Source organism: Eleutherodactylus coqui, chromosome 4 (genome assembly GCF_035609145.1).
Source record: "Eleutherodactylus coqui strain aEleCoq1 chromosome 4, aEleCoq1.hap1, whole genome shotgun sequence".
Classification (NCBI taxonomy): domain Eukaryota; kingdom Metazoa; phylum Chordata; class Amphibia; order Anura; family Eleutherodactylidae; genus Eleutherodactylus; species Eleutherodactylus coqui.
This window is the reverse complement of record NC_089840.1, coordinates 278156209-278181888: the sequence shown is the minus strand read 5'-3', so window position 1 is coordinate 278181888 and position 25680 is coordinate 278156209. Positions and strand designations below refer to the sequence as shown.

General features: G+C 41.7%; 1 protein-coding gene across 1 annotated transcript in view; it reads left to right on the top strand.

Annotated features, from left to right (window-relative positions):
• LOC136624526 (zinc finger protein 420-like) overlaps positions 1–24820 on the top strand; it is a 75810-nt gene extending 50990 nt beyond the window's left edge. Inside the window, exon 6 of the mRNA XM_066598510.1 lies at positions 23892–24820. Coding sequence (XP_066454607.1) covers positions 23892–24460 — 569 coding nt within the window. The 3' untranslated portion in view covers positions 24461–24820. The remainder of the gene's footprint in view (positions 1–23891) is intronic.
• Positions 24821–25680: the final 860 nt, after the last annotated feature.

Sequence of the window (25680 nt, the reverse complement as noted above, 5' to 3'; positions counted from 1 at the left end):
TCTTTGCATGCATGATCAGCACATGTATAGGGTACAAAATATATATGTAGGATATAGTTATGCAGTATTGTAGACCGGGTTTCTTGTGTCATCATCCTCATAGTCATTACATTATCACTGAGGGCATCTCAAGGGGATGCCATGTTAGTCCATACCACAGAGTTTGTCTTAACTGTCGTCTTGTGTCAAATTTTCACATATTGGATTTCACTATGCTCCTACTAATAGGGGAAAGCGGTACATATATAAAAAAAAGTAACCCTTATTTAGTACTAGCTTACCCGTCGCGCGTTGCTGCGAAGACAGACAGACATACATACATTCGTTTTTATATATCTAGATAACAACCAATCACAGCGCAGCTTTCATATTACCTCAGCAGTAAGAAAAATAACAACCAATCACAGTGCAACTTTTATTCTGCCTCAGCAATATAAAAAATAGCAACCAATCACAGTGCAGCATTCATTTTACCTCAGCGGTATAATATATAGCAACCAATCACAGCACAGCTTTCATGTAAACTCAGTAATATAAGAAGTAGCAACCAATCACAGCGCAGCTTTCATGTTACCTCAGTAGTATAAGAAATAGCAACCAATCACAGCACAGCTTTCATGTTGCCTCAGCAGTATAAGAAATTGCAACCAACCACAGCGCAGCTTTCATTTTACCTCAGCATTCTCAATATCCAGCAATTGTCTTGCGAAACGTTCGGCGGATGCATCATTTTCTGGTTGAACACGCATCCCTTTGCTCGTAATGCCTTTTGCTTTTGTGCTTGAGATGGAAATCAAATGATCTTTGTCTGGGGGGCATAACTGTCAACGATGCTCGTACGCGCACCACCTATCGTAGGATAGACATACTATGCCTATAATCTTCCCAGGAGTGTACTCAGCAACTTCCCAAAGTTTCATGGCTATTGGATGAATGGTGTAGTAATGCATTAAGGACAGACAGACAGACATACATTCATTTATATATATCAGGAAGTGAGAGAATTAGATTCCGTACGTAAAATTTGGACGCTAATTCTTTTGCGCTTAGAATTGAATAATTGAGTTGGGACCCTTTAACTTTTCCTATTTATGACATAATCAATGCCCGTGCTAAATTTCAGGTTTCTATAACATTGGGAAGTGAGAGAATTAGATTCCGTGCGTAAAATTTGGACGCTAATTCTTTTGTGCTTAGAATTGAATAATTGAGTTGGGACCCTTTAACTTTTCCTATTTATGACATAATCAATGCTCGTGCCAAATAACATTGGGAAGTGAGAGAATTAGATTCCGTACGTAAAATTTGGACGCTAATTCTTTTGCGCTTAGTATTGAATAATCGAGTTGGGACCCATCAGCTTTTCCTATTTAAGACATAATCAATGCTCGTGCCAAATTTCGAGTTTCTATGACACCGGGAAGTGAGAAAATTAGATTCCATACGTAAAATTTGGACGCTAATTCTTTTGCACTTAGAATTGAATAATCGAGTTGGGACCCATCAGCTTTTTCTATTTATGACATAATCAATGCTTGTGCCAAATTTCAAGTTTCTATGACATCAGAAAGTGATAGAATTAGATTCCATACGTAAAATTTGGACGCTAATTCTTTTGCGCTTAGAATTGAATAATTGAGTTGGGACCTATTAACTTTTCCTATTTATGACATAATCAATGCTTGTGCCAAATTACATCGGGAAGTGAGAGAATTAGATTCAATACGTAAAATTTGGACACTAATTCTTTAGCGCATAGAATTGAATAATCGAGTTGGGACCCATTAGCTTTTCCTATTTATGACATAATCAATGCTCGTGCTAAATTTCATGTTTCTACGACATCGGGAAGTGAGAGAATTAGTGGCAATGATGGAAATCGAAAGGATCTACGTGGGGGAGGGCGTAACTGTCGACGACGCATGCACGCCATTTATCATAGGATAGTTGTACTATGTCAATAATCTTCCCAGGAGTGTACTCAACAACTTCCCAAAGTTTCATGGTGATCGGATGAATGGTGTAGTAGCGCACAAAGGACAGACACCCAGGCAGACAGACAGACACCCAGGCAGACACGCATATATCAGGGTAAAATAAAATATTCTAAGTACAGCACCAATCAGGCCCACCCCACTTGCCCCGTTGCCGGCGGTAAAGAAGAGACACCACACAGGGATCTGGTATCATTCCTCACACGGGACATGGCTCTCGGCTGTGCCAACGTGCTTTATTACAGATTACATGAGATCTTATACCCTTTGTCCCATCCCCAAGGGGGTGATGGGCTCATAACCATATATGGGAAGTCCGGATTTGCGGACTGAGACAGTGAAAATCATATAACAGTCATTATCTTGATACTGGCGCTTCTGGCTTGTACAGAAAATCACGTATTCAATTAACTCCAGTGCAAAGAATCACCCACTCAATTCTAAGAAGTCCGGATTTCCGGCCTGGGACAGTGAAAATTATGTACATGGTTGAACATCTTGATATGGCACTTCTGGGAAAACGGCCAAGTACATGCGTCCTTGTGTCTGGTTCCGTGGTTTTCTCTGAATTTCTAGAACATCTCTCTCAGCCTTGCAAAGCCTCTTGGAATATCTGATGTAAGGCGACATATAAGTTTTTTTCATTTGGAATTGAATAAAACTTGCATATAGGTATGAAACATAAAAAAAAAACATATGGCAATATATATATATATACCCTCACAAACCCCCCTAAAAAACTTAATATGGAGATCAAGCATCAGACCTTGCACTCTTCCTCGGTCGTCTCTCCCTTGCGTCAGGGTTTCTCCACTGCCCGTAAGTCCCTACTCCTAAAAGGGAGGGATCCTTACCTCACCTCAGAAGGAGGCCATGGATTCCCTGGGCTTATTTCCGGGCATCCATACCCTCTATCTGTACGAGTTAACACCCCACAGGGTGTGCCCTCGCCGGAACCTAAGGTCTTCTGCACTTTCCCTAGGCAAATGGGAAGTCCACTGACAGTACATCTTATGAGACCGGGGCAGGCGCAGTACTAGTCCATCTCTCCATTCTTCTGGTAACGTACCTGGTTGTCATTATCGGAACTGACTCTTCATCTTTTTTAAACAAGGGAAATGTTGGCGTCATATTAAAGGAATAATACACAAACAGGAAATTACATACCCCACCTCTTTCTGCTAAAATCATATCCAGGGCCACTCTAGGGCCATGGATGCAGTGGGCCCTAATTGGTCAGCTAACCCTTGCAAAGCATCTCTGGTGTAGTTTACAAACCTCTGCTGATTGTAATAGATATAATTCATCCAATCTACATTATTATTAACAGTGACAATAACAAATAAGGACTCAAAACCTGCTTTAACCTGATCTCTAGAATTAAATTCATCTGGCACCCCCCTTGGCACTCCTATTACATCTATGTATACGTGTGGGTCAAAGTTACCACCTGGAGCGTCAACGTCTCTCTTAGCACGATGCGGTGTTGGATTCTCACCCTCAGTGTACTCTTATTGCACATTTGCTTGTATTAATTTGTTCTGAAACAGGGGGCTAGTGTACAGTAGTCAAAGGTGTGTGTTAGAGGAATTGTACCAAATTATAGCATGTAAAGGATATGCAGGATCATAAGTTCTTTCAGTGTGAAGTGTGGATCCAAGTGGGTTTTCCTTCGAGCTTGACTGCAGTTGGGGTGGTGAACAACATCTGGTAAGCACATTCAAACAGGGTTTCTCGCTCAAACTTTTTCACATAGACCCTGTCACCTGGTTTCAGATTGTGACACTCATCTGTAGGACCTGGGAGAAAAGCAGAGACTACAGAATACATTATTGACAATTCCTTGGAGAGGCCTATGACAAAATTAACAAGAAAATCATTCCCCAAGCTCAGCTACTGTGGCATGTACCCTCCGGAGAAAAAGAAAAAACTAATGAAAGACACTCAATTCAAAATTTGCCCGTTTTCTTCATTGCCTTTTGTATCTACTTTCCCACTACTCCGCGGACGGTAGGGTGTGTGAAAAACCTGGAATATACCCAAACCAGACATGATGTGTTGCATTATTTCACCTGTGAAGTGTGTACCTTTGTTTGACTCAATCACTTCCGGTACCCCATATCTGCAGATTACCTCATTCATGAGCTTCTGTGCGATTACCTGGAAATTACTTTGGTAACAAAGTAGGTCTCCAACCTGAAAAGACATCAACAACAACAAGCACATTTTCATGCTTCCCAACAAGTAGGAGCTGAGTGTAGCCAATTTGCAATCCCTGAAATGGGTAGAGTGGTCTAGGCAAGTGTGGTGTGGCAAATTTACTTCTGCCCTGTTGCTTACGGCAAAGATCATGCAAAACTGGACAAATGATGCAGCAGCTACAGAAAACCAAGGAGCCACCCGTCCTCGTTCAAGCGTCGACATCATTGCTGCTTTAAGAGGTGCGTCTTTCCGTGCGTCAGCTGGACCATCATGGGGCACAGGGACCATGGTGGGCAAGTGCTGTTGACTGTTCACCATATGCCGTCCCTTTTTAGTCCATTTGTCTTTTTCTTCCTTGCTGGCTTGTAACTGTAAAGTCCTTAGTATATCAAAGTCCAAGTTTTTATCAAAGTCCAAGTTTTTATCAAAGTCCAAGTTCAAATCAAAGTCCAAGTTTTTATCAAATTCTTCTTTTCTTCTTTCTTCGACGGCTTGAGGGCCGCTGCTTTTGCTGTGTGGCCTGTGATGGCGTTGCCTCTTGCTTCTCCGGTGTAGGAATTGGTGTGAGCTTTCCACCTTGTCAGGTAGAAGTAGGGCCTCCATGAGACTGCACCGCTGCAACATTCTTAATTGGCTGTCCTGCTGTGGTAAAAAACTGTCTGGCCTTCCATGTTGGGCCGTAATCATGAGCTATGCCAAATGCATACCGGGAGTCAGTGTAAATGTTTGCCGTCTTACCTTCCTCCACTCTACACGCCTCAGCGAGGGCTTTTAATTCCGCTTCTTGTACTGCGACATGCGGAGACATTCTGCTTTTTAGGACATCTTGTTGTGTAACCACCGTATATCCAGTGTGGAGTCGTCAATCACCCTGGTACCATCTATAAAAAACAACTCAAAATATGCATTATTAACAAGGGCTTTCAGTAACTTTTTAAAACTTAAATTTTCTTGTTGCATCAATGCTAGACAATCGGGCTGATATTCTATTTGAAAAAGATCAGAATCTTGTTGCAAAAAATTTAAAAATTTAAAAAATGTCTTGCAAAATTTTTTTTAAAAATGGCTGAATTTAAAAATGGCTGACTTGCAATACCTAGATCACCTATGCCTTCTCCTCCCCCCCTTTGAAACAGGGTACTCAATTGGAACAAGAGCACCCGGTTTCAAGGTAGTATAACATTGTAAAAAGATTTGATGGAAGCAGATAAGGCCTGTAAAATGTTAGCATCAATAACAGAAACATGAGTTACATCAGGGCAGAATAATCTACAAACATCTACTAATATTGGAAATGTGAGATCCCTTTAAGTGAATTCATTATTAGTCTGATCCTGCCTGCAATATCTTTATCAAATTTCAGACAGGAGAAAAAAAAAACAAAACAAAAAAAAACAACTTTTACTAGCTGCTCAAAATCCTCACCCCTCCCTTGTGGACAAGAGGGATGAAACATTACGTACTATTACATCATCTAGCTCCACCCCTTCGATATTGGCACATTGCGTCCGTCTTCCCAACTTAATTTCAGTGTAACAGTCCACACGTCCACATCTCAACCAAGCAAAGTCCCATGCATGGGGAGGACATTTTATCCCCAGTCAATTATCTGCATCACACATTCCACCACAGCTTGAACACGGGTCACTAACTCTCATCCATCCATGCTCTCAAGTCTGCTCCGTCATCCCCCCTTGGAGGTATACCAGTACACACAGATGCACGGACGAAAAAAAAGTTTGACAAACATACATACATCAGTTGAAAAACATTGAGGTGAGTGCTATCATTTTATAAAGTACATAATTCTATTGAGATGAGATTGTGAATGAGCGCTATCTTTGACAAATTATGTGAAAAAGTTTGCTGAGTGACTGAAATATTCTATATTTCTTATTTACTGAAGCTATTATATGCTGTATTAAACACTGAAGTGTTTTAGTTTCTGTGACCCTGACTGTTATCTCTCCGCGAATATGAAACACAGACTGAATAAGTTTTAGCTTAAACTATTGCCTGCATTTTGAAATCATAATTAACACATATCCTGGGACCTTGCAACATTCATTTTCAACCCCTGTATAAGTAAGAATATACATTAGAAATTACTATATTTCCCTGCCTACTAAGACAGTATAACTAATTAAATTCATTTCAATTCTTCATTCCTTTACAGCAAGCAGAGATATTATCCAGGGTTATTATTGCATTCTTTCTCTCGCTTCGTTATCTCTTGACCTTGAAGACTAAACAGACTGAACACAAGCTCGCAGCTACATGTCAACAAAACTCTTCTCCCCTAAAAGCAAGCTCAGTTAACTATTTGCACACACAGTATATACATATATACACATATATATCCATATCTATTATCTATCTTGTATTATACACATTTTCTTCTTTCTTTACCAACAAATCACATGCATTGTAACTTTCTTATCGACTTGCCTGCTCCCCTTATTTCTCTCCCCTACCTAACTGCCAATGTAACCTTCAATAGACACTCTCCTGACGCCCTCTTGATCACTTACTGTACTTTTCAACATTTCACTTACGGACACTATCTTAAACAAATAATGTGTACATACTTTCTCTGACTGTCTCTCTTTCTCTCTCCAGCACTTTCTAGAAAACCTTGATCTTCCAAGGCACCTCTCGGTCCTAAAGACCTCCCTCCCAGACACCATTTTGTAATCTGCCGTGCGGGTCGGTGTCACACATTTTCATTAGAGTTTTCTTACATTTTACAAATTCATCCACACGGCGGCAGCCCTTGAGGGGCTCTATCTTCTTTAATAAGGTCTTACGCATATTACAACAACAACAACAATAAAAATAATAACACGCTCCATAGAGTGCATCCCTCTTAATTTTCAAATTGTCAGCCCCTTATATACCGGCAGAACAACCGAGGGTCCCTTCTCCTTATGGAACCAGCCCCATAAAATGCATCTCTCTGAAATCAAATCGTTAGCCCCATATATAAGGCAAACCGACCGAGAGTCCCTTCTCTTATGAAGCCTTATCTTACAAAATGCATCCCTCTCTGCTAAACCATTAACAACTAACTAAACTAAACTGAGGGTCCCTTCTCTTGTGAGACTAAATGAAAAGAAAGAGAGAAAAAAAACTTCTGCAGATACAACAAACAATCAAACAATCTTCACTATCGCTAAAACGCTACGGACTTCAAAGTACAAATAGACTACAGACTAGTTTCCGGGTGAGCGATTGGTGCGCATATCACGGTCAGTGGTCCATGACGGCAAACCCGGAGCCCACACGAGTTACCGTGTAGAACTCTTAACCCAACCCGTCCGGTCACAAACCACAGATAGTCAGTCCTGCTGCAAGACTCCGCAGTGTAAAACACAACATAAATATATGTTTGTCTTACCTGGAGTTCTGTGAGTTGATCAGGCTCGGTTTGCAGCAGGACGGCTTCTCAGTGGCGTGGATCCGGGTGGAATGCGTTGTAAGCTCCGGTTTTGTCGCCGCACGTTCGGGCGCCATTTATCAGGGTAAAATAAAATATTCTAAGTACAGCACCAATCAGGCCCACCCCACTTGCCCCGTTGCCGGCGGTAAAGAAGAGACACCACACAGGGATCTGGTATCATTCCTCACACGGGACATGGCTCTCGGCTGTGCCAACGTGCTTTATTACAGATTACATGAGATCTTATACCCTTTGTCCCATCCCCAAGGGGGTGATGGGCTCATAACCATATATGGGAAGTCCGGATTTGCGGACTGAGACAGTGAAAATCATATAACAGTCATTATCTTGATACTGGCGCCTCTGGCTTGTACAGAAAATCACGTATTCAATTAACTCCAGTGCAAAGAATCACCCACTCAATTCTAAGAAGTCCGGATTTCCGGCCTGGGACAGTGAAAATTATGTACATGGTTGAACATCTTGATATGGCACTTCTGGGAAAACGGCCAAGTACATGCGTCCTTGTGTCTGGTTCCGTGGTTTTCTCTGAATTTCTAGAACATCTCTCTCAGCCTTGCAAAGCCTCTTGGAATATCTGATGTAAGGCAACATATAAGTTTTTTTCATTTGGAATTGAATAAAACTTGCATATAGGTATAAAACATTAAAAAAAAACATATGGCAATATATATATATATACCCTCACACATACATTCAATTTTATATATAAATAGATAATTCCTCTTAAAGTGTGATCACAAATGTAGCCCCAATATAACAGTATCTTACAATCGTGCAAGACCGTAACCATCCAGGTCCTTGCATGAATGAACAGAGGGCAAAAAGGATGAGGAAAAGCAGGGGAGCGGGGGAAAATCCCCATATAACGTGAGTTAATACTCATTAACCCCCTCGTAGATAGCAATTCATGGTGAACCAGGATATCAATCATATCAGACACAAGAAGTACAGAGCTATAATGGGCATTAATCATAAAAAATATATGAGGGATACTCCAGTTCTACCATATAGTTTCACTTTTATTCATGATAAACTACAATTAAAACAATTATCATGATTGTCCATATTTCACATGGAACCACTTCTCATGAAGATGATTGATCACAAAGTCATCATAGTGGAGGACTTCAGGACACCAGACGCACCATAGATGGGTGATACAAATCCAATCTTTCTAATTAATACCACGTCTCACGGGATGATGATACGGCAAACCAAGCAGATTCATAAATATCCAAAAAATAATATAGAAAATATCGTTAAACCATTTATAAAATAACGTCATAAAAAACATTACTTACAAAAAATGGTGACTTCAGAGACTACAGATACTAGAACTCTATAAGAATGGTAAGATATTATATTCAATGTTAAGTCCATTAGGGGTCAACGTGTCCAAATTGTGTATCCATTTAGCCTCCTGTTTCTTTAATAAATGTAACCCATCCCCCCCTCTAATGTCAGCTGGTACATGATCAATTACTTTAAGTTTTAGTTGAGATATATTATGTCCCATTTCCAAGAAGTGCTTGGGGATGGGAAGTATGATGTTACGCATTCTGATCATACTCTTTTGTTTCGTAATCTTAGAATTTACCTCCATTGTGGTCCCCCCCACATAGAGGAGACCACAAGGACACAAAATGATATACACTACATAGCTTGACTTGCAAGTGTATCTTGCTTTAATCTGGAATGTACGTCCCGTTAGAGCATGGGTCCCCAACTCTCTTGCTCAGGGACCACCAACAGGTCATGTTTTCAGGATCTCCTATGGTAAAAACACCTGTGACAATGTCTGAGGCACCGACGATAATTACATCACCTGTGCAACACTGAGGAAATCCTGAAAACATGACCTGTTGCCGATCCCTGAGGACTGGAGTTGAGGAACACTGCATTAGAGGATGAGAGAACCTGTCTCCTTTACTCATATTTCCGCAGCAAGCACAACTAAGGCATGGGAAATTGCCAATTTTTAATAGGAGCTAAAACTCTGTCTAATTTCTTGCTTGCCTCGGGAATATGAGTGTACAAGGTGGTCCCTCAGGTTAGGGCCCCGCCTGTATGCCATCATAGGCATTTGTTCAAACTCTTTAATGTGCATACAATTCCTTTGTAATATAAGCCAATAGCGTCTCAGAATACCAGAGATTCGACCACTATAGGGCCCAAAAGCTGATACAAACGTCATTCTTGATGTAGAAGATTTATGCTTATTAGAGACTAGTAGTTCTTCCTGAGTTAATGCTCTAACCTTCTGAGATGCTACCGACAAGCGGGTCATTGGGTAACCCCTTTCCACAAATTTGCCACACATTTGTTCAAGGCAAACATCCACTTGTTCATCATCCACAATCCTCCTGACTCTTAACAGTTGACTTCAGGGAAGTGATTTCAACATTCCCCTGGGATGGTAACTGTCATAGGCAAGCAGATTATTACGATCGTGTACCTTTTTTGTACACAAGGACGTCTAAAAATTGCATTTCCTTAGTTGAATATGACAGTATGAACTTAAGTTCTGAAAACATGTTCGCATAGGTCAGGGCCACGTTCGAACCCATAGTGGTGCCGGCAGCATTGGCAGCAAAATTTACCGCCCCACACAAAAAAGTTGTTACTCAGGATGAACTCAAGTAGAAAAATTGCAAAATTCACATTCCCATTACTCCAGGCAGAGGGAAGGAGATGATCATGTACCGCTTCGATGTCCTTTGCATGAACAATATTGGTGTATAGCGAAACTACGTCCACAGAGACCACAATAGTCTCGCTGTTCACTTCAATATCTCTGATTTTCAAAAGGAAGTCACTAGGGTCTCTAATGTATGACAAAGCACTTACAGAAATTCCCGTAAAATGCGGTCCAGAAAGCTTGAGATATTCCCAAAGAGTGAACCTCTACTGGAAATTATAGGTCTCCCTGGGGGCTCCCTAAGATTTTTATGGATTTTTGGGGAGTATCTACATACCTGGAACGATAGGATGAAGGATAAAGAGGAAATCAGCAGGTGCTTTGTCAATAATGCCTGATGTGCTGTATCATCAATCATACCCTTCAACTGTGTCTGGTATTTCAAAGTAGGATCTCCCTTAAGGGGTTCATACACCTCAAGATCATTCAGTTGTCTTATGATTTCATCTTTATATTTCACAGTGTCCATTATGACCACCGCTCTGCTTTTATCGGCCGGCTTGATCACAGTGGACTTATTATTCAGACTTGTCAGAGCTGTTCTCTCATCCCTACTTAAATTAGGGTAGAAACAATGTTAGGACCCATATGATGTTCTAGTGTCCCCTCCCACTTCCTGTACCAAATCTTGATGAATCATCCGTTGAGTCAGAGCCCCTAGACGTAGATCCAAAATCCATCATGTGTTTCTGGCCACCAAAATTGCCTCTGCGTCTTTTGCTGTCATGGTGCTGGGGGTTTTTGTGCTCTTCTCTTTGGGAACTGCCAATTGTATATCCTCCCATTTTTATAGTCTTCCACATCGCGGTGTCACTTTGTCCTTTTTGTGGATTCAGTGTTCTCTTTGTATCTTTTAAGGATATTATCCATTTTCAAGGAATACGTATTCCACTCATCACTAGTCATCTGCTGTTTCAGCTGGGTTTCAATATCTTTAATTACTCCTACACTTCTTTTAACTTCCATTTGGAGATATTCGATGTTCTAAATCATCATATTCAGACTCCCATTTCCTTTGTAGTAAATTGGTTGATGGCATACTCAAAAATGAACCATCAATGGTGACATCAGGTAGAATTTGGGTAACTTCAGCCTCTGTATACATAAACGAAAGTGAGGTACCTGATGCTCCATCAGCCAGGCCAGAGAAGATTCTTTCATTCCTGTCGGGTGCACACTGTGTTGGATCCATAAGAACAGTCTTGAAAGAATTGTATCACAGCAGCTCACCTACTTTGATTCACATATACATATACGTGATATATAATGCTCGCCCTGCGATGGACAGGATCCAAATCCAAACAATGTAGAGAAAAGACTCTTCTCATGCAATGACTGCAACAATTTTGTGTATTTTTAAGCTCCTTGTTGACATTTTTTAGCTGTATATTTCCCTATTCAGCCATAATATAATTAATTTGTCCAATTTTGGGACTAACGAGATTATCAAATTCCGATCTGTACTAACAGTATATTGAGACATAGATAGCAGAATACAGAAAAGGGAGAAACCTATACCATTATACAATACAGATCATGGATATATGGACCCTAAAAACAGAATCCAGAACATGGAAAAATGTTTTTGAGGAGTTCCTGAGAGATGCCATCCTAGAATACCTCAAAGAAAACAACAGTATAACCCCTCATCAGCATGGGTTCATGAGGGGTCGATCAGGTCAGACCAATCTGATCAGCTTCTACGATGAAGTAAGCTCTAGGCTGGACCTGGGAGAGTCTATTGATCTCGTATATCTGGATTTCTCTAAAGCATTTGACACCGTGCCGCATAATAGGCTAATATATAAAATGAGGCAGCTCGGATTGGGTGAAAATGTGTGTATCTGGGTAAGGAACTGGCTCAGAGATAGAAAGCAGAGGGTGGGAATAAATGGATCGAACTCTGATTGCTCCGCTGTTGCTAGTGGGGTGCCACAGGGTTCAGTACTAGGCCCCATTCTGTTCAATATATTTATCAATGACCTGATAGAGGGGCTGCACAGCAAAATATCAATATTTGCAGATGACACAAAATTATACAAGATAATTAATACAAAGGAGGATAATCTGCGGCTACAAAAGGGGCTTGGGTAGAAAAATGGCAAATGAAGTTCAATATTGAAAAATGTAAGGTCATGCACATGGGCAGGAGAAACAGATGTCACCAATATACACTAAATGGGGTACTGCTAGGGAAAAGGGATATGGGAAAGGATCTGGGGGTACTAGTGGACTGTAGACTAAACTGGAGTAACCAATGCCAGTCAGCAGCTGCAAAAGCAAATAAAGTTTTGGGATGCATTAAAAGAGGTATAGGGGCGAGGGATGAAAACATTATCCTCCCACTATATAAGGCACTTGTCAGGCCTCACATGGAATACTGTGTACAGTTCTGGACACCGGTGCTCAGGAAAGATGTTACAGTGCTGGAGGGGGTTCAAAGAAGGGCAACTAAATTAATAATCGGAATGGGAGGACTGGAAAATTGTGATTATTTACCCTGGAAAAAACTGTTAAGGGGTGACCAAATAACTATGTATAAATACATTAGGGGACAATACAAGGATCTCTATGATATTACAGGATGTAGACATTAGGTGACTAGCAGGGTTGTTGATCCGGGTCCTGGAGTTAGATAGGAACTCAAACGTTGATCCAGGGATTATTCTGACTGCCATTATGGAGTGGGGAAGGGATTTTTTTTCCTCCAAATGAGCTTAAAGGGGTTGTCCCGAGGCAAGCATCAAAATTTTACATTACCCCATTCCTCCTGTCACCCCCCCTGGCATAAAATAGCAATTTAAAGCGTTTTTTAAACCGCTTGCTACTCACCGATCTGACGAAATATGAAGTTATAAAAATCTTCTCTCCAAGATGGCCGCCGGTCCTTTCCCAGGAATGCACCGCGGTTTTCTCCCATGGTGCACCGCGGGTCTTCTCCCATGGTGCACCATGGGCTCTGTACGGTCCATTGCCGATTCCAGCCTCCTGATTGGCTGGAATCGGCACACGTGACGGGGCGGAGCTACGATGACGACGCGGTGACCAGCTCTCAGGCACGAGCGGCCCCATTCACCAGGCAGAAGCACGGACTGCGCAAGCGCGTCTAAAAACACCAGAGGACATCAGAATTAGACGGAGCCATGGAGACGGGGATGCCAGCAACGGAGCTGGTAAGTGAATAACTTCTGTATGGCTCATATTTAATGCACGATGTATATTACAAAGTGCATTAATATGGCCATACAGAAGTGTATAACCCCACTTGCTGTCGCGAGACAACCCCTTTAATTGGCATTTGCTTTGTTGCGTTTTTCCCCCCTTCTTCTGGATCAGCAAGGGGTGGGGGTGTTAGAAACAGGCTGAACTAGATGGACATTGTCTTCGTTCAGCCTAATATACTGTGTTACTATATTACTATGTTATTATGTAGACACAGACCCAGATAACAGAATCTAGATTATGGAGAAGTAGACCCAGATAATAGAATACAGACTTCAGATACATTGGATAACAAAATCCAGAAAAGGGATAAATTGAACGTACATAGCTGGGTCTATGTCTCTATATTCTGTATTCTGCTAACAGAATGCAGAACGGGACACAGCAATACCCAGATAGCGGAGTACTGACGAAGGTCACACATATAGCCATGTAACAGAATACAGAAAATATATAGCTAGACCTAGATAACAGAATATCGAAGAGGGAGACTCCTATACCCACATAACAGAATCCAGTTATTAATCACTTAGTCTGTATGAGGTTGGCTGTATATTAAAATTAGGCCCTCACCCCTCTGAAAAAAAACATTCACCTTTTTCTCACCTCCTCATGATACCTATACACACAGCAATCATTTTTCTGTAATGTACTGATTTTGTGCCTTCTATCAGTGTCAGAAATGTGAACCATTATTGGCCATACTCTGAGTCTTGGCTTCGGCCCCTTAGGACACAGCTGAATGGCTGCCCGGCACCCAGTGCAGACATCCACCTGCTGCAGGTGGCATGGGCTCAGCTTCTGAGCCTGTGGCGTGTGCAGGATTTAAGTTTACAACCTGTTGTATTAAAGGGGTTGTCCCGCGCCGAAACGGGTTTTTTTTTTTTCAATAGGCGGGGGCGGGGGGTTCGGCGCGAGACAAACCCAATGCATGTGTTAAAAAAACCAAACATTTAGTACTTACCCGAATCCCCGCACTGCGGCGACTTCTTCCTTACCTTAGCAAGATGGCCGCCGGGATCTTCACCCACGATGCACCGCGGGTCTTCTCCCATGGTGCACCGTGGGCTCTGTGTGGTCCATTGCCGATTCCAGCCTCCTGATTGGCTGGAATCGGCAAACGTGACAGGGCGGAGCTACGAGGACCAGCTCTCCGGCACGAGCGGCCCCATTCACCAGGGAGAAGACCGGACTGCGCAAGCGCGTCTAATCGGGCGATTAGACGCTGAAATTAGACGGCACCATGGAGACGAGGACGCTAGCAATGGAACAGGTAAGTGAATAACTTCTGTATGGCTCATAATTAATGCACGATGTATATTACAAAGTGCATTAATATGGCCATACAGAAGTGTATAACCCCACTTGCTTTCGCGGGACAACCCCTTTAAGTACCAGGCAATTAGGACATGAACTTACATCCTATAGCTGAAGAAAAAAGCATCGCTGCTTTATCGTATAAGAATCTTAGAGCCTCTGTTTCCAAGTGTTCACATATGGTCCGGTACCAAGGATACATTTCAATATATCCTATATGGAATGCCGATGGGGACTGAATGGCAGGGCTGCCAGCTCGTGTGGATCTAGCCTGCAGTATATAAAGGTGCCAGACAGAGTGAGGTGGTGAGCATTTTTTTTCCTGTTTATTGTATATGCTTTACATCCTATAGCATTAAGGGGTTAACCAATGAGCAGCTCCGGATTTGTTGTGCCCGTGTGTTATTGAAATCCTGTTTCGTATTTTGTATGATATTTTATTTGGAGAAAATTTTTTAAAAAGCTAGTCTCCTTTTTTTTTTTTTTCTTTCCTTTCCTATCTTCAATATACTTTTTATGCTGTTTGAGGAAGATGACCTACCTGGGACAGGCACCCAGGCCTTGTGAAGGACACTGCTGGAAATTTTTTCACAGATTTTTCGGCACCTTCATACTAGTAGTGGCAGCTGCAGTTAGTTATGTCAAGTCTGACAAGCACGTTGCACAGGCCTCTAGGACTATGTTGGGACAGGTAGACTGGAAAGGCACCAGAGCAGCTAACCTAGAGGTGAAAGGATCTACGTTAATCTAAAGATAGTCACATCTGCCAAACAAGCGGAGTATCTGCCCTGAAAGGGGTGACCCTGCGACAGGAACATGGATCTTCCCTAATAACCATACATAGAATAAGGAAAGAAGACAAACCCCAGGACAGGAAAAGTGAGACAGATCCAAGAAAAGAAGATACACCCAACAGCACACAAGCAAAAGGAGTAGAAATTACCTTTCACATTGACCAGAATTAGGACCCAGGACATGCTGCAAGCTGCAGTAAATTCCAGCTCAAAATTTGCAAGAAGGGTATGTTCATACGGTGGAAAAATTCCACGTGAATTACGCCTGCAGAATTTTGACATGGAATATCTAGTTTCCGCATCTGGTAGTGACATAACTTGCAATACTGCATCGTATTCTGCAGTAAGGGTATGTTCACATGGCAGACTTCACCATGGAAGAATTCCAGATGAACTCTGCTTCTGAAATCCACAACAAAATCAATGTCTAAGGTCTTTTGCTGTGGATGCTGAAGGTTGTGAAGCCGTTCCTCCCGATGTCAAGATAAGGTCACTAATGAAATTTTGAATAATGGAATTATGGTAGTAGCCAAAAGGAATACAAATCTTGGTAACATTTTACCTCCCAGCCTTTTCACTACGAAGACTTTAAATGCCACAATAAGGAAATTAAGGACTCGCATAGCGGAGCATATCAGACATATCAATAATCACAATGCAGCTGTTGACAGACACCTTTTAGAAGAACATAAGGGTAAGAGCTTATTCAGACGACCGCTAAGCTCCATTAGCTCCGCCCCCATCCTGCCCCCTCCTATTGCAAATAGTGGCAAGGCGCGAAGAGGGGGCGGGAGCTCAGTTCCTGCTCCTGGCTCTTCCATCCTCCCCCCCTGCAGACAAGGACACCGTATATCAGCTCGGCATGAAAACCGAGCCGATATACGGTCGTCTGAATAAGCCCTAACACTAACAGCCTAATTTATTTTGGCATCGAGAGAGTAAAACACAAAAGAAAGCAAAATGTTGATCGTACAACAGTGTTAAAACACGAGGGTTTTTGGATTTTGACTTTAGATACAAGATTTCCAAGAGGTTTGAATATCAAAACACATTAATTATATATTTATTAAATAATTATAATTAATTCATCCAGAGGTATTGTTGATATTATTTCATGCGGTTTAGTTATTTACAGTTTATTATTTAGTGGTTTGTATTATTATGTATGAATATCATTCAGTAGAATTGATTAGATTATTAACAATGTGAAATATTCACTTATAATAATAATTCTGCAAGGATTTTTTGGATGACCTATAATAGAATTTATTTAGGTTTCATCAATGCGCCCTGATTTATTTATTTATTCTATGACATTTTGCAGGATGAATTATATTCCATCTCTAATTCTCTATTTATTTCATGATATTTATTAATTGCACATCATATAGTTTATTTATGTTCTATTTATTCTGCATAAAATCGATATTTATATTATCTGATGATACGTCTTTTTTTAAGCTCCCATTGGAATATTTAACAATGGTTGTATTATGTTATATTCCATTGCATATCCTAATAAGCACATAGTGAATCAGTACTGCCGATCTAAAGGGAACTAGACAGCAATCATTCACCAGTATATAAAGGGTTAATAATCAGCTGGTTTTAATTGATTTTAATATTTAAATGAGCAGGTAGTGACGATTTGTACGAGGTGAACAAGGCTCTGCTGAGCTGAAACGCGTACTCCGTGCACCTGATTATGTAGAGCACCTCATTTAATAAAGAAGAGGATTTCTCACTGTATGTCCGTGTTCCCAATATTCTGCTACTTATAAATGTAACCACCCGATCGAGTGGTCTCGGACGTGAGGATCTCCTGCTAAGGATCTATAAATGAACGGGCTTGTGTGGACGAAGTAAGGTGAGACCATTTTTACTTAAAGTTATTGACAAAGACCTTATGCTGGCTTGGTGAATCACGTGGGCTGGTCTAAGGCAGTGACGTCACCCTCTACCCATGCCTGTCCACCAGTCTCATCTTGACAAGTTATTAATAAGGTCAAACTCGTATGTGCTGTTTTTCTGTACATTTTATATGGACTCACAGGGGACCCTTTGCGTCTCCACTTGGTGTTTAAGTGGAAAAAAAGGATGACAAGTACAATGATACATGCGTCTAAGAAGATCAAGAGAACATCATGATCCACTGCTCCTTGCTCTGAAGTCTACTGTAAAATTGTAATCTGCTTTGCCATCTCTGTCTTGGCTGATCAATTTTGCTACTCGCCTCGCATTTTGTATGGACATTATATATAAAGTAAAAACTATAAACTTAATGGAGGGAGAGATGGATGGACGCATATTAGCACAGCTCCCCTTCTAACCTGTCTAGCGATGGATAAAGCGACTAGAAAATCAGCTTAAAGGGCATCACTTTACTCCTGAACGCTGCTAGCATCCATATACAATGCCTAAAAGGATAAGGAAGCTGTCTCCTGAGAAATTAACCAACTTTTAACCGACCAAGCAGCCTCTAAAATGTTCATGAAAGAAGCAATCTTGGCTCTACACACATCAATACAAAAAGACTTTGCCAATAGCCTCGCGGGCATAAATGCAACGGTGGAAGAACTGGGAGAAAGGGTGGACCATACAGATCGTAAAATGAGAGAATTCGCATCGGCCCACAATTCTATGGACTCGCATAACACTTTAGAAGAAGAAGTGGAAACCCTGCAAAACAAAATAGCAGATATTGAGGACCGGAACCTCCAGAACAACGTTAAATTTAGAGGCATTCCAGAACAGTCTCCTCCTACTGAGCTCACTGCGTTCCTACAAAGCTTAATCCGTACAGTAGTTCCACAATGCTCTCCTATGGACCTCACCATTGACCGGGCTCATAGACTACCAAGAGCTCAATCCATTCCGACTTCTTTTCCTTGAGACACCAATTGCTCAGATACACTTTTTTCATATAAAAGACCAACTCATGCGAGCCACAAGACAAATGCCTTCACTGCCGGCTCCTTTCCAGAACATTACACTCTACGCCGACCTTTCTCAAGCTACAATTGCAGCAAGGAAGAAATTGACCTCCATAACTTCTGCCTTACGAAACCATGCTGTAAGATACAAATGGGGCTACCCAACTAAAATTATCGTCACAAAGAATGGGAGAACCCATGTAATTTCCACACTTGACAAAGCCCTGGAATTATTGGAGGAGTGGAACATTCCTTGTCCAACGCGATCCGATCAAAACCAGACCAAGAAGAACAACACTTCTCCCAAGATCACTCAGGAGTGGAGAGATGCAAGCTGAACAGCTACGTTGCTGATCGCCGGTTCTACAAGTACAGGTTTCACCACCGTTTTCCTGCAAACTTTTACCAAGTTTGCGCAGTATGAATCACTGCACAATTATGTTTATGTTTCTATTTACATTTAGTCAAATGTTTTTTGTTCCCCCAAAGGGTGCCTAATTGCTTGTTCATATCCTCGCTGATATTTTACACTAACTTGCATCTTAGATGTAACTACTCCCAGATTGTGGTTTCTTTACCACAATACTATTACAGCTAATATGGAGCGGAAGGTTCTATCTCTTAATGCTAAACGCTTGAATAGCCCATTTAAAAGATCCCTTATGTGGAAAGAAATTAAAAGATCCAAAGCTGAAGCAGTCTGCGTTCAGGAATCCCACTTCCAAAAATCTGACACTAATAGATTGAACAACAGGGAATTCCCCCAAATTTTCTATGCTAACGGCCCAAAGAAAAAAAGCGGAAGTCCTTATTGCAATAAAGAAAACGATTGCCTTCCAGTTGCTGCAGGAGGTTCTGGATGAGAGGGGAAGGTTTGCCGCCTTGGTATGTAAGATCAACAATTTGACTTTTACCATAGTGAATGTCTATGCCCCCAATACCGCGCAACTCGCCTTTTTAAATACCGCTCTTAAACGGATTTCGCATTTAATTAAAGGCAAACTTCTAATATGTGGGGACTTTAATATCATTCAAAGTCCAGATTTGGACTCCACATCGAGAAGTGGCAGACATCCCCCTCACCTCTCTGAGTGGCTACGAAGAGAGGACTTATATGACGCGTGGCGATGCAAACGCCTCTGAGAGAGATTGTACGTTTTTCCTCACACAGACACAACACCTACTTGCGTATTGACATGTTCCTAACAACTAAATGGCTCTTGCCGATGGTGGCGTAGTGTGAAATAGGAGACATCTCACGGTCAGATCATGCCCCAAGCACTTTGACTCTCCACATGCCTCACTCGCCCCCAAACACTTTCATTTGGAGAAACAACACTTACGTTATGTCTCTCAAAAATAACTCTGCCACCACTGAAAAGATGCTTACTGAATTCTTTGCCTTTAACTCCCCCCCCCCCCTTCCACCAATCCCTCTCTGCTATGGAATACACATAAGGCGTTTATAAGAGGCCTTTTTATCCAGCAAACAGCGTAGTATAAAAAACAGCGCAACGAAATCACACAGGCCTCTTAACTTAAGTTTCCACTCTAGCTGCAATTCATAAAGCAGAGCCCTCCTTGGGAAACCTACTTCCACTAAAAAAAGCAAGAACGGAACTACAAGCGCATTTTGCAATAGACCATGAAAACCACCTAAAAAGACTTAAAATGCAACACTATCATTCATATAATAAGGCAAGCAAATTAATGGCCAACAGAGTTAAAGCAACAAGAGCAAACACCAGAATCCCTTACTTAATATCTCAGACATCAAACAAGAGGGTCTACACCCCACAAGAAATCGCGGATGAATTCAGCAATTATTACAATTCACTCTACAATCTAAGCTGCGACAAAGCCAGCCCCCAACCTAATGAGGAACTAATCAATACATTCCTATCTTCACTATCTCTCCCTTCTCTCCAACCAGAACAAGCACAGGAGCTAAGTCACCCTAAACAGAGCAGGAAGGAGAATGGGCCATTCGGTCACTGAAAATGGGCAAATCGCCAGGTCCAGACAGATTCTCGAATGAATATCTTAAACTATTGAAGCCAGTCTTGCTTCCGTACATATGCAATTTTTTTAACCGTATAATGTCTTCTGGAACCTTCCCTCCGGAAAACTTAAAAGCAACTATAGTTACTATTCCCAAGGAGGGGAAGCCTCCAGAGATACCAGTTAACTTTCGACTCATCTCACTCCTCAACTGAGATATTAAACTGTATGCTAAAATAATAGCCAACAGACTATTCCCCATCTTGCCCCATCTTATTAAAAACGATCAGGTAGGCTTTACGAGAGGATGTCAGGCTCCAGATGGAATAAGACGATTGATTGACCTCATAGCCATGGCCGGCGCTGGACAGATTCCTTCTCTGCTCCTTGCCTTGGATGCGGAGAAGGCATTCGACAGAGTACACTGGGGGTTTATGCGTCAAACGCTGGAGAGATTTGGCCTCTCTGGGCTGATCCTTTCGGTTATAACCGCCTTCTATACCTCCCATCAGCCTCTGTTCTGTCGCACGAAATACTATCCAAACCGTTCCAAATTACTAATGGCACACGCCAGGGATGCCCACTATCTCCGCTCATATTTTCAATGGTGATGGAACCCCTGGCGGAGGCAATAAGATCTGACCCACACATTGAGGGCATCCCTATAGCAACAACTACGCATAAAATTAACTTATTTGCCGATGATGTAATACTAACTGTAACGAATCCGAGGGCCTCGCTTCCCCAGGTGATGTTCACCTTGCAGCAATATGGAGACATCTATTATAAAGTAAATTCTACCAGATCGCAAATGATGGGTATCAACTTACACAAAGTGGACAAAAAGTCCCTAAGAACAACATTTCCATTTCAATGGCGTCCATCCGCTCTGCCATATTTAGGTATAGCATTAACTCCCGCAGCCGATGACCTCCCATCAGTAAACTTCCCCACACTGAAAACTTCAATTCAAAAAGAACTTGATCGTCTAACCAAGTTTGAACCTAGTTGGATGGGCAGGGTGATATTGTATAAAATGCCCATTCTCCCTCGTATCTTATATTTCTTTAGAACTATCACTGTGCCCATCCCTGACTCTATTTTTCTATCACTTCACCAACAAATGAATGAGTGCATATGGAGAGGAGCAAAACCCAGGGTGGCTTTTTCTATTTTGAACAGACCTCTGAAGCTAGGGGGCATGGGCCTTCCCAACCTTCATAACTACCACAAAGCCTTCCTAATTGACCAGAGCAGACACTGGTGTAACATGGAGGCAGACAAAACATGGTCTCCCATTGGATCAGCCCTAACGGGCATAACTAACCGGTGAGCATACCTTCTAGCAAACTCGATACAGACCCGGGATGTCTCACAGTATCCCCCAACGGTTAAAGCTACCTTGCAGGCATGGAATACACTGGGTTCGGGACTAAATTTGGAACTGCACATGTCTACAAAAGTCCCTCTTCCCCCTTCTCAGCCTAAAATACTTAATCCCAGACCTCTCCTTGAACAACTGGCCACATAGAGCAACTATGAATATATCTGACATGTATCAGGGGAACACCATGCTTTCCTTCCAACAGATGCAAGAGAAATATGCAATTCCACCCTCTGAACATTCCATATACTTTCATATCTGTAGCTTCCTAAGGGCCCACAAGTCCCTCTGCTCAACGCTACCAAATCCTCTGAACAACCTATTAAATGCAAACATATCACTACAGAAAAAACTCTCAAAATCTATATATACCTGTCTATCTAGTATCCAATATTTTAAGAAGACTATCAACTTTTAAATTGGGAAAGGGACTTGAACAAAACAATTTTCTCCAAAGATGTGGTGCGAGGCCCTAAAATGGGCTCATAGATCCACCTCTTGCCCCTCTCACTGGGAACAATATCAAAAACTCCTGACTAGATGGTTTTGCTCCCCACATAGGCTGTCACAAATGCAGAAAGTCGTTTCCCCCCTTTGCTGGAGAGGATGTGGTGAAGTTGGGTCCCTACTTCACATATTCTGGTCATGCTCTCAGATAAACCAATAATGGGGCAAGATCTCACAATACATATCCAACCTGATACCTACTGTGAGGAAACTTGAACCTGAACTAGCCTTGCTCCTTATAGGCATAGAAAATTTACCTAGGAGACACAGAGTAATAGTATCTCACATATTCCACACTTCGCGAATTCTCATAGCAAGAAATTGGAGATCCAAGTACACTCCATCCTTAGAAGAAATGCAGGATACTGTCACTCTAAATTGTGTCCACGAGAAACGAATTGCGCACCAAAAGGATACGTTGGCTCATTCAGGAAAGACAGGGCAAGGTGGATCCGAGTAACAAAAATGCTGACAGGTTTTGATTAGCCACCAACAAGCTCTTTCCCACTCCTGGTCTGCTTCCCACCCATCTTTACACCACTTGCGCCCATCCTCTAAAATTCCTCTTAGGATATAATAATTTGGTTGCTCTGGTGCTCGTTCTGACAACTGGCAATATCTCTCCTCCTTGCACACAATCATCTTATACTGTATAATCTAAATGGAAACCCCTAAACCTAAATCTATATGTTTTAATATTTGCTGTTTGAATCTCGGAACAGATATGTTGGAGACACCTTAAGGTTAAGTTATAGATTTCCCTGTTCCCTTACTCTCCTTCCCCTATTCCCCATACGTCCCTCACTTTTCCCTACCCATAAAGATGTAGCATGCAATACTTTAAAAGTCAATGATGAAAACCAACATACTGTATACTGTCTTTTGGAAATGCCAAAAATTATTGATATTAAAAAAAAAAAAATCTTTTTTGTTGCCAGATGACGACACCAGCAGCTCAGAGGAACATCTGATATCTTCAGAATATAAAGTGGAAGATTATATTATCAAGCAAAATACACAGGCAGATCATGCCATTATCCAAGCTCTACCCTCAGCCCTACACAGCAAAGATCTATCATCTGATCCTTCTTCATCATCTACTAATTCATCACAGGCAGTTAAGAAAAAAAACAATTACAGAAGGGATGTTCAACAGCAAAGGGTTTACAAAGAACGGATCCCATTTTTATGTTTAGAATGTGGGAAAAGTTTTAACCATAAATCTTATCTTGTTAGACATCAAATATCTCACACAGGGGAGAAGCCGTTTTCCTGCTCCAATTGTGGGAAATGTTTTAGGTATAAACATCATCTTCTTACGCATCAGAGGGGTAACACAGCTGAGAAGCTATTTTCGTGTTCAGAATGTGGGAAAGGTTTTCATCGTAAATCTCATCTTGTTGTACATCAGAGAATTCACACGGGTGAGAGGCCATTTTCATGTTTAAAATGTGGGAAAAATTTTATATATGTATCTCATCTTGCTAGACATCAGAGAACTCATACAGGTGAGAGGCCATTTTCATGTTCAGAATGTGGGAAAGGTTATAATCAGAAATCAGAACTTGTAGTACATCAGAGAATTCACACAGGGGAAAAGCCATTTGCATGTTCAGAATGTGGGAAAGCTTTTAATCAGAAATCAGAACTTGTAATACATGAGAGAATTCATACAGGAGTGAAGCCATATTCATGTGCGGACTGTGGGAAATGTTTTCGCATTCGTGGTTATCTTGTTAAACATCAGAGAATTCACACAGGAGTGAAGTCATATTCATGTCCTGAATGTGGGAAATGTTTTAATCAGAAATCAAATCTTGTTACACATCAGAAAATTCACACAGGAGAAAAGCCATTATCCTGTTCTGATTGTGGGAAGTGTTTTAGCCAGAAATCGGCTCTTGTTACACATCAGAGAATTCATGCAGGGGAAAAGCCATGTTAATCTTCTGATTGTCAAAAAATTTGTATCTACAGATCTCTTTTTTTTTCTTAAAAATGTTTTCAGCAACAATAAAAGATTGGGCCACATATCCGTTGTGATAATTTGAAGTCACTAGAGAATGGTGGTGGTAGGTGGCCTTTTGAACTCTCCTCTTCCTGTCCCAGTCAGGTCAAGAGGGCAACCTCCATGTGTGCTGTCATGGACTCATGGAAAAGGAATTAGCGCTAAGATTAATTCTAGTTATGCACATTATTTTGTAATTTGCTACGATTTTGCTAAAAACTTATATTGTATTTTTCACTGTTCTTATTCATTACAAGCGAGCTTAAAAAACAAATAAAAATAGCTTTTTTCACCACATTCTGAGACCCGTAACTTTATATTTTTCTATCTATGAGGCTGTTTGAGGGCTTGCTTTTTGCATAGCAAGATGTAGTTGTAGTTTTTATTAGTTTCCATTTTGATATTTAGAAGACTTCTTAAGTAGAGATGAGCGAACACCAAAATGTTCGGGTGTTCGTTATTCGGAACGAACTTCCCGTGATGCTCGAGGGTTCGTTTCGAACAACGAACCCCATTGAAGTCAATGGGCGACCAGAACATTTTTGTATTTCGCCGATGCTCGCTAAGGTTTTCATGTGTGAAAATCTGGGCAATTCAGGAAAGTGATGGGAATGACACAGTGACGGATAGGGCAGGCGAGGGGCTACGTGTTGGGCTGCATCTCAAGTTCATAGGTCCCACTATTAAGCCACAATACCGGCAAGAGTGGGCCCCCCCCCCCTCCCAACAACTTTTACTTCTGAAAAGCCCTCATTAGCATGGCATACCTTTGCTAAGCACCACACTACCTCCAACAAAGCACAATCACTGCCTGCATGACACTCCACTGACACTTCTCCTGGGTTACATGCTGCCCAACCGCCCCCCCTCCCCCCCCCACAGCGCACACCAAAGTGTCCCTGGGCAGCCTTCAGCTGCCCTCATGCCACACCACGCTCATGTCTATTTAGAATTGCGTCTGCCATGACGAGGGACCGCAGGCACACACTGCAGAGGTTGGCACAGCTAGGCAGCGACCCTCTTTAAAAGTGGCGGAGCGATAGCCCACAATGCTGTACAGAAGCAATGAGAAATAGAATCCTGTGCCACCGCCATCAGGAGCTGCACACGTGGGCATAGCAATGGGGAGCCTATGTGCCACACACTATTCATTCTGT